This window comes from Haliotis cracherodii, unplaced genomic scaffold (genome assembly GCF_022045235.1).
Source record: "Haliotis cracherodii isolate W230 unplaced genomic scaffold, xgHalCrac1.p SCAF_2, whole genome shotgun sequence".
NCBI classification, from domain to species: Eukaryota; Metazoa; Mollusca; class Gastropoda; order Lepetellida; family Haliotidae; genus Haliotis; species Haliotis cracherodii.
The window spans coordinates 72,334,121-72,344,824 of NW_027266275.1; the positions used below are offsets into that span (position 1 = coordinate 72,334,121).

Sequence of the window (10,704 nt, forward strand, 5' to 3'; positions counted from 1 at the left end):
CAATTGACATACAAGGAAATATTAAAAGCAACACCAGAATAGTATTGTATATATTTTATACAAAAGATATTTGCTACATACAATTTCTATGTACATAATGTACAATGATGGCAGATAGTCTGTCAACTCATTATGAAGAAATGATAGATAAATAAGTTTATGGGATGGAATTTCTGGATGAGCACCTGGCGTTAGCTTACATCGAGATACCAATGACTGTACACGACCGGTCAAACTATCTTCCACCTTCTCCCAGTACACACACAACATCTTCCAAGATGGCTGGTGATATGACCAAATGGGAGGTCAGAGAAACCTTTCCGTGTGGATGTTGAAGATGTGCTGGGACCAGATCAAAGTGAGTTGGATCGTGATTTAGAAGCAAACCCCTCTATCACTGCTGAATGATTATAATGTTATGCCCTAGGCAACATTGTACAAGAATCACCTCATCTTCCAATCTGGATTTTCTCAACACAAAATACTACAAATATGGGACATTGATTTCATAAAGCCTGTGCTTACAAGAACTGGAGCAGCAAGTGTGAAGAAGGCATCCCTGAAGTGAAGACTGATGGCCCCTTGAGTGCATTAGTGAGGCGGTGATGTTGCCATTTGGTTTGTAGCTTCAAGGTCTACATGCCATGGGCTCTCGTGGAGGGAACAAGCATACAAGGACATAGCTTCCAGGGAATTAGACAAAAGCTTCTAGGGAATTACAGACAACAGCTTCCAAGGTATTACAGACAAGAACAAAGAGCTTTCAGAAATCTCTTTCATCAGGGAAAATAGACCATGTCTGTTGTAGGGGGTTATGGAACATGCCTTATGGCAAATTACACACAATACCTTACATGGGACAATATGTACCATATCTCACACGGAGAATTACTGACAATATCTCACATGGGACAATATGTACCATATCTCACACAGAGAATTACAGAAAATATCTCACATGGGACAATATGTACCACATCACTCACATGGAGAATTACTGACAATATCTCACATGGGACAATATGTACCATATCTCACATGGAGAATAACTGGTAATTTATCTCAAAAAGATTGGCAGACAACACCCTTTAAGAGGGATACTAATATTGTTACAGACAAAACGTCAAACTGTCTGCTGGTTCTAATGGTAAAGCACCAGGGTACATGTATATTCCCATGAAAAGCTTCATCCATGAGTGTAACTAGGTTACATCTAGCTGACGTGGATACGTGACGGGTTGGGGGTCAGTCGAGATTCCTCTCACATACATACAACACCTTTAACAGTACAGAGCTGAGGACAATGCAGCCGGTAATAACAGGGAACTAAACAACATATCAGTTACACAGAACGACATCTAACATCAAAATCTACATACATCAACAATATGAATGGCACTTGTGAAAAATAAATGAAAACGTCTTGATAAAACTTGAAGAAGAAAAAAGAGAGAAACCCAATCCTAGACTGACCAAAGCTCAATAGGAGGGGAAGAAAACTACTCAAAGATGTTTCCACAATACGGGGAATATCACATATTATGTCAACACTAATACCAAACCATGACACAAAAAAATAGTAGACTTAATATGTAAATGAAACATGACAGCAAGGTTTATTTCAACAATAGCTAGTAACTATGTTCACATCCAAAACTGCCAAGTCAATCAAATCACAAAGCTATATCACTTCTAATTTACCTTAAAAATTGACAGTTCTTGAAAATGAACAGGTTCACCATCTAAATTGTCTACAACAACCTCACATGTTTCACCACTCTAACAAGGCCATAACAATCCCACTCAAAAGGTGAGATATAGCTTGTGGGTATGTATTGCCATAAATGAATTTGAAAGACATCTTAGAAGGTAATTTTCTTGTACACATCACTGGTCTGTGCTATCACAGATGATTACTCCATGACAACAGATCAGCGGCGCACAGATTAACACTTGATCTGTAGCAAGTCTATGCGTGATATATAACATGATCTCTAGCAAATCTGTTATATAACACATGATCTGTTGCAAGTCTGTGTGATATATAAACAGGATTTGTAGCAAGTCTATATGATATATAAAACCAGACCAGTTGCAAGTCTATGTGTGACATATAACACATCTTTAAGAAATCTATGTGATATATATCACACATGACCTTGCACATGATTTGCAGCAAATAGTTGTGACAAATAACACATGAACTGTAGCAAATCTGTGTGATGTATAACACATGATCTGCAGCATGATGGTGTGTGATATATAACACATGATCTGCAGCACAGCCGTGTTATATAACACATGATCTGTTGCAGATCTGGGATACATAACATGATCTGTAGCACGATGGTGTGTGATATATAACACATGATCTGCAGCACAGCCGTGCTATAGAACACATGATCTGTTGCAGATCTGGGATACATAACACATGATCTGTTGCAGATCTGTGATACATAACACGATCTGTAGCATGATGGTGTGTGATATATGACACATGATCTGTTGCAGATCTGTGATACATAACACAATCTGTAGCATGATGGTGTGTGATATATAACACATGATCTGTAGCATGATGGTGTGTGATATATAACACATGATCTGCAGCACAGCCGTGCTATATAACACATGATCTGTTGCAGATCTGGGATACATAACACGATCTGTAGCATGATGGCGTGTGATATATAACACCAAACTGTAGCAAGTCTCTGTGTGATGGCAATGCAATACGTAGTAATCTAGAGGAGACCACAGACACGAGTCCATTAAGAGTAGAATCACATTGTCTAGAAGGGAGCAGCATGTACACTGTTCCCTTGCAGGGGACTTTCTAGGGTGTTCAACCCAAACAATAAACACCCAGGCCATGCCCACTTTGGTCTGTGGTCCAAGCAGAGATGATAGAAACAATGTTAGTCAGTCTCAAGATGGCTTGACATGCAATACATACTATTCATATTTTGAGACCGCTGATAAGCAAGCTTATAGGTTATATTGGCACTGCATATAGTGAAAGGCATGGGCCAAGGTGACACTGAACGTATATGGGACATGAAACACATCAGCACTCCTACTCGCATACCTAGATGATGGTGGCCGCTTCCAAAATTACACAATACAGAGCAGTCCTACACACGTCAATCGGAGACACCATCTACTAGCAACTCACACTGCATTATCTCCATCTGGGAATCAGGGAATCCTCTGTTTCAGCCTGGACAAAGTACTTTGTGTGTAATGACACAGCAATAAAATCTTCAGTAATATTTTAATAGCATGTTTCCTCGTGAACATTTTCGATTCTCTAAGAACCCCAGGACGGTGTCGCCAACAGCACAGAGCAAACTAACAAGAATCCAATTGGTCATGATTTAAGATCTTCACAACTAAAATCACAGGATCTTCATTTCCAACATTTTGTCTCATCTACAATTTATATGATTTCTAGCGCAATTCAAATATTTTAAAGGGTTTAAAATTCCTCTCTTTCAGTAGTGAAAAAAGGAAGAAGTCTACATTCAAAAGTAAAATTAACATCTCCAAAAAAAGCCATCAGCTTCACATACTCCCTGACAGGGTTTCTAATAATCACACAAGCTGTGAAACACTTTGGTCCAGAGACGCTGCCAGAGCTTCACACTGACATCACTATTTGTGACCTATCAGCATGTCCCGACGCCTGAACTGGGCAGTCAGTCCACAAACACTGAGTCCTGCTCATAAACAGTTAACAAAATGAAGCATAAAATAGTAACAGCCATACTGACTGGCTACAGCAGACTAGCAACACAATTCCATAGTGAAACAACAAGGCATGCATGGTTGGTCGGTGAGGCGTGACATGTTGCCATCTACCACTTGCCGCGGTAGTGCTTCACATGTCCAAGGCCAGAAGGTGACATGTTGGTCATTGGCAGAATCTATAGTCATCTTACAGACGTATACTACCTTCCTGTCCGTCACAATCAACAAAAGGATATGATGTCCCCTAAAAGACAGAGTGTGATACCACAATAGAAGACAGAGGATGATGGATATTTGATGGCTACCAATTCCAAATGAATATTTCACTAAGGCTAACAAGCACTACGTTAATGATATGGTGTTTTCATGTATGACTAGTTAGGAGCACGTCCTCATGTTCAACATCAGTAGATGCACACATTTAAAGCAGATTACTTTGGCAGGACATACAACATGCCTTTTCCATTTAACACATGGTCTCCATCATTAAAAGACTGGAAGTCCGTCTAAACCTTATCACCGATAATGAAAATACTCATGGATCACAAGCCTCAGTAAAAACGTCAATTCTAAAAATTATGGGTGTAACGATTAGTTGATTAGTTGCCTAAAATCATTACAAATTTTTCATGTTTACAGCAAGAGTTCCACCGCCATGGTTGTTCATACTGCTGTGAGCATGGCAGGAACAATAAGGCCTCTATATTAATGCGCATCAAGTCCATAATTGCCAAGTGGATGAACATTATCATTTAGTGCAAACAGTAAATTTCAGTTATTATATCTCTAAAAAACTTTTAGAATCAAACATCAAATTACATCCCATAATTCAGCATGGACATTGCAATCCTGCAGTTGCTCAAGCATATCGTTACATCCCTAGCAGGTCATCGCTCAAGCATATCGTTACATCCCTAGCAAGTCACAAGAAGACTGTAGATTCTGCAGAATCACTGTAAAATTTGAAGAACATTAGCCAGGAGGTTCCTGGGGATTGGCATCTATCGGTCCTTGCTGGTGAGTTTATCAATAAGCTCCTGTAGAGGCGCTAGTTCCTTTCTGTCTATGAGGTTGAACTCCTGCACAAAGAAGATGAAGTGCTTGAAGGACGTGTTGAGGTGAGCCTCCTCGCTCAGCTGGACCACCTCCTTGAAGTGCTGGTGGTAGATATGTGCATACACACGGAACAGGCGCTTCAGGATCGTTTTGGCAATGGACAGGAAGTTCTTCGGGAATGGCACACCTTAAATGAAAACAAGCGACTGAAGTTTGTTTCACAGCCTGGTTTATTACAGGTTATCATGATGTTAAGAATCTAGGTCGAAAAACAACAATGGCAGAGCCTTCTTGTCAGGGTACAATGAGTGAGTATGGTTTGACACTAATTTTACCAAAAGTTGAGCAACATAATGGCGGGACACACCAGAAATGGACTGCACACACTGAACCCATGTGGGGATCAAACTTGGGCGAGCTTAACGCTTTGAACAGTATTTCAGTTACATCACAGCTTGTCAGCTTATTGTGGGAGAAAGACCCCAATGATGCCAAAGGTACAGTGCTGACAACACAGAACATAATCAGGACGAAAGAAGATTCAAGCCAACAATCCTGGCATGCCTAAGGGATACAACCCTGCTGAACGAATTGCAGCACCTTAGACAACTGGGCCACCAGTGTCCCAACGATTCTTGAATTTTTAGTAAAAATCAAAACTGAACATGAATTGTGTAGCTTCACTTCAAGAGAAGTGTCCTACAGCTGTCGTTGGACAATACTGACCTATTTTAGAGGGAAAGAGTGTTTCATCGTCCAACTGGTCCTGCACCCAGGTCATGAGGTAGTCAATGTACTTGGGGGCCGAGCACTTGATAGGCTTCTTGATGGTCTGTCCATCAGCCCAGTGGTACTCGTACTTTGGCCCCGCAGACATCACCGAACATGACTCCTCCGAGCAGAACTCTGTGATTGTGCCATACAGCATGTTGATTTGGTTGAAGAAGTCAACAGCTGTGGATGGAGGTGGATATCATATTAAACAATGTCAAAACAAACAATCTTATCTGTTGTTTTAACAGCTACAAATGTAATATGTAATATAAATGTAATATAAGTGTATCACAGGTCACTCATAAACATGGTTAGATGTGCCCTTTCATAATAAAGTGTGCCAATTAGAATATTAATTTTGATCCATCATTTCACCAAGGCTAGATAATATATACCTGTAGTTGAAATTTGGAATATATATTTTTGCTTAAACAAATATGACTTCAAAGTGTGCCCTTCATATACTAGGAACGTATTTTAATCATGTCATTACTACTTTAACAACAAGCACTATAATACCAGGAATTTATCTACACTTTTTCATGCCAATATCTGGCCACACTTCTGCAGCAAATGTCAGTAAAAATTTGAAACTAAACGTCCCAACTCCTCTTAATGTAAGTTGGCTTAGTCGAGATACTTAGTAGTATTTCACTGAAAACAGGACCAGCAGATAGAAAGAGGCCATCGTGCTTAAGTTTACATTATTGCATTTGATGCAATGCTAAATATCTCAGAATCAAAATGAGAATTATTTCAGTTTGCTTGTGAAGGGAACTGTTTGGAATCCTATATACATGTACATGGAATTTCGAACAATGCATTCTCTTTAGGCCACACATTTACTTTTGGAAAAGCAGCCAGAAAAGAAACATATTAAACATAAAAATAATTATTTATAGTATTTCTCCGGCTAGCAACAAAGACCCTCAATAAAAAATGTTATATACATATTCCATGTCTACATCATTATCAGTGATTCAACAAGCCAGCTGCAGTTTCAACTCCATGGCAGAATGACTTTCATATGGATGAATGAATGAATGAATGAATGAATGAATGAACAAACAAATATAATAAAATAGCTATTTAATTGTCTTTGACCGACCTTGTGTGGAAAAGGTGAAACATAAAATTTAAAAAAGTGTGGCCTTAGGCTAGCCTGTGGGCTACTCACTGTTGACTGCCACCCACTCATTGAGGTCCTCCCCTTCAGGGAGCATAACGGCCAGACGGAGGTTACCACTTCCCAGGGTAACCGCCGCATGTTTCATCAAGTCATACTGATGAGTTCCTTCGGGGATGTTCTTCTTTGGTTTGAATGTTTTGTTGTTTCGACTTCCACTGCAAACAAAGAATGAACAGTATTAGTAGAATCAGCCAGGTGAACATTCTCCATGGATAGCTAATCCAGCCATGTTATAACTGCTTGCAATATTATACACCGAAATCTTGTTTATCCTGATTAATCTAGGTGAGATTAGCCTCGGCATAGGCAATATCCCTCTAATATAAACTAGACCTTCAAACAGTAACTGCCCTGTGGGTATTTCTGGTCAGAATGGGTCTCAGCAATCTATACTAGTTGTAAGCATGGTAAGAGGCAAGCAAATGGATCGCGTGGTTGGGCTCGGTGACTTGGTTAATTGCATGTCATCATACCCTGACGGTGTGGACAGTTGCTCGCAATATTGCTCACTGGGTTGTCTGGATCAGATTCAATTAATTACAGGCCGCCATCATATAGCTGAGTGTGGCATTAAACGAGAAGAAAAAAAGAAACAAACCCAGTAATCCTACAGAAAGCAAGGTTTACAGACTTACACTTAGTGACAGTATTTACTCCATTTACAGCCATTGACTACTGGTGCTAGGTTTGTCAGTTGGTTGTTTTTTACAACAGCACTCCACAACACACAATACTACGCCATCAACCATGTAGGAGGCAGACCACCAGACCCATTAAGTTGCTTCCTACTACAAGCATGGGACTGGTGCTACAGCTTGCAATATCATCTACCTCATATCTGCTAACAAGAGCACATCTTTACATTTCAAAAATTCTCAAAAGAAGTGCAGCATTTAACATATGCTTGTTAAAATTCATTCAGAATAAATCCTACTACTTTATAAACATGTTTTAATGACTTGTTGATATACTATATATAATACTATACTATAATTGCCTCCCCCACGAGGATTCTTGGCTAGATCAGGTCCCCAGTAACCTATGCTTGTTGTACAAGGCAACTAATGGCTTGCGATCAAAATCTGCGAATTGGTTAATTGGGTGTCATCGTGACATCGGACGTTGCTTACAATATCAATCACAAGATTATCTAGTGCAGACTTAATTATTTACAACCAGCCAAGATTTAGCTGAAATATCATTGGTTCCAGCATTAAACAACAAACTACAATGACTACTGCCAGAAGTTCCCAATGAAATGGTCTAGAAAAAAAAGATAAACAAACTTCTTGCTCAGTGCAAACAAGGTTTTACTAGACAAAACAGTTTGCATAATATATACACATAACTTAAGAATTTACATGTATGTCTATAATACAGTCGTGCCTCGTTTATACAAACAAATTTTCGTATAACTGAAACCAGCTTCTTACTGGAAGAGTTACTTCCCTTCAATTATGCAACTCATGACAGATGACAGAGCAAACAGATACATCCACTCAATCTTTATTCATACACGTTTCAAAAAGTCTGTCATGGAGTTTGAACTGTCACCAATTGTCGATTCTCCTATGGTATGTCCAAATTCAGTGCCATAATGCTTACTGATGGTTTCTAAACTTGCGGACAGGTGTTTTTCTTTAAACAGACAAATTTCCCTTTTTCCGAGTGCTGTAACTGCGTGTCGCTTACGTTTCACTGGTTGACAGGCCATACTTACACAACTTTGACCTCTGACCTCCACAGACACCATATTTATCGAAGGGGATTACATGTATAATAAACAAGCTCGTCTCAGTTTCACTTGGTTAACTGACTTCTCACGAATCAAAGGATTACCACCAGCGGAAGTGTATTGTCCGGATAAGTGATACAGTTTTGTGTGCATTTCAGTGTTTTGTGTATGAAAATGACCGTCCGGTTCCGGAAACTGAATTTCCGGATATATGGGTAAATTTATATAGTAATTATTTCGTTTTGAATGAAAATCGTCCGGGAACCACGGTTTCCGGATATCTGAAGTCCGTATAAGCGGGGCATGACTGTATGCACATTAACATGGTAAGTCCCATGCATGGCTGTATGAAACATTCAAATCAGTTCAACTGCAGTATGCACATACCATCATAAAATCAAAAACACATTACTATTCTGTTCAGAAAATGTTCAGGCGGTCCATGTCAAATGTTTTGCCATAAGTCACCAAGTTTAAGTTTAATTTAAACCAGGAAATCTATAACGAGCTTACATCATCAGGTCATGCAGTGCTACTACGTCATTAAAAAGTTTGGAAGTAAAATGTTGTATGGCACATGTTGCCAGTCTGAAGGCATTAAATAGGTCACCACGGTCACGGGATTGTTATGACCCACATTTTATGCCGGGAAATTATTTCTCTGAGAGTCACCAGAACTCACAAATAGATAGACAAGGTAAATCCCTGGGACAAAGTGGGAACCCTATTTTCATGTTATCCCGGGTTGTGACACTATTTTTCACTTGAAACATATAGGAACCACCAGCAATATCTTACTAATGCTAACACTTCTCTTCAAATAAAAGAAAATGTTCCACGTGTCATTCTATATAAGCTAGAATATCATTGCAAATAAACAGAATATTTACGAAAAACACTTTCGTAACACACCATTCATCACTGCAAAAGAATTAAAGAGGACTAAAATCTCTAAATCAGAGTGATAAGTGGTAATGTTTTTTCTCATCTCTTTCCCTTGGAATACCTTACATAATGTCAGTTTAATGTAGCCCCTGTATTTTTCAAAATATGGAACAGTTTTGAGATACTTCCTTGTATATACTGCAGGATTCACTCTTGGGATTTTGTGACATGGGCCCTTAATATGAAAATGTCAAAATTCAGGTGGTACTCCCATACAGCACAATGTTAAAATGCCCCAATGTATTTGTAAATGTGGCCGTTTTTTCAAATTTCGGGGCTAAAAGCACAAGGCCCGACCCTAGAATTATCCCTCATACTGAACAAAAAAGTTCCAGATCATGAATATTTCGAGGGGTATTTTTTGCAGTGAAGACCGAGTTTCTTTAAATCTCTAGGGTCTATAACAATATTTCATGATTTATAACCTTTCTTGTCCAGTATATTTTTTGCTAGTTTACATTGCTAACTGTGGAACAATCTAGTGTTCTTATTGTGCTGATGGGTATTCGAGTTATTATTATACCATTATTATACTTCAAACGGGGTGAATTGACCGAGTTCTCAATATGTTTTTGGCAGGGCGAATGTATGGTAGTCCTACCTACATAGTTGACCAGTCCCTAGCTCTGAATGTGTCAGCAACCGGTAGTAGAGCAGGATCTTACACTTTTCAGTTCTCGTAACTTCTACAGTCTCCGCTCTAGTGTGAAAACGTTTCTCTTCGTGATTTTCCTTTTTCAAGCGAAGTTGGTTGTGAACAAAAGTTATTTACACATCGTTTAAAACGCTGCCTTGTATCAGTCAAAGGCAGAATAAGTAAGTTTTGACATTGACACTTAGAAACCGGAAGCATTTGTCAAAATGATACGAAACCATTTTGTATAAAAAAGACACGCCAAAACATGCATGAACCATTCACAACAAACGTTATCTACATAATACAACAATGCATTTCATGGTCCACCTGCTGTCATAATCAAATGTAATGAAATAACCTCTGCAAAAGATGATAACTGTGACTGATGTTTGTAAACAAACAAATTGAGAAGAATAGTCAGCTGACAAAACTTACAAAAGGAAGCTCATCTTCGAAAACCACACAAAAATTCCTTGAAGGGTAAATTGACTGTACTCTTAGTCCTTCAAATATATCAGTAAATTCAATACTTCTACATAGGTAATGCAGATGATTGTTGATTTCGAAGGCTATTCCTCTATTAACAATGTCACCAATATGGCGATCGAATGTTTATGC

At 38.9% G+C, this 10,704-nt stretch overlaps 1 protein-coding gene across 1 annotated transcript; it reads right to left on the reverse strand.

Moving 5' to 3' along the window:
- Positions 1-2,425: 2,425 nt before the first annotated feature.
- LOC139468482 (MOB kinase activator 1B) lies at positions 2,426-10,699 on the reverse strand. Its single transcript, XM_071250464.1, has 4 exons — positions 10,522-10,699; positions 6,758-6,924; positions 5,533-5,760; positions 2,426-4,993 (listed from the first exon to the last, which is right to left on the reverse strand). The coding sequence occupies exons 1-4, from the start codon at positions 10,533-10,535 to the stop codon at positions 4,752-4,754; spliced, it is 651 nt and encodes a 216-aa protein (XP_071106565.1). The 5' UTR covers positions 10,536-10,699; the 3' UTR covers positions 2,426-4,751.
- Positions 10,700-10,704: the final 5 nt, after the last annotated feature.

What these genes read in the sequence shown, in the direction of transcription:
- LOC139468482 (XM_071250464.1), bottom strand. An exon ending in TGAGTGGGTGGCAGTCAACA is followed by an intron (nt 5,761 to 6,757) that starts GTGAGTAGCCCA and finishes CTCCATCCACAG; the next exon opens with CTGTTGACTTCTTCAACCAA. An exon ending in ACTCTTTCCCTCTAAAATAG is followed by an intron (nt 4,994 to 5,532) that starts GTCAGTATTGTC and finishes TTTTCATTTAAG; the next exon opens with GTGTGCCATTCCCGAAGAAC.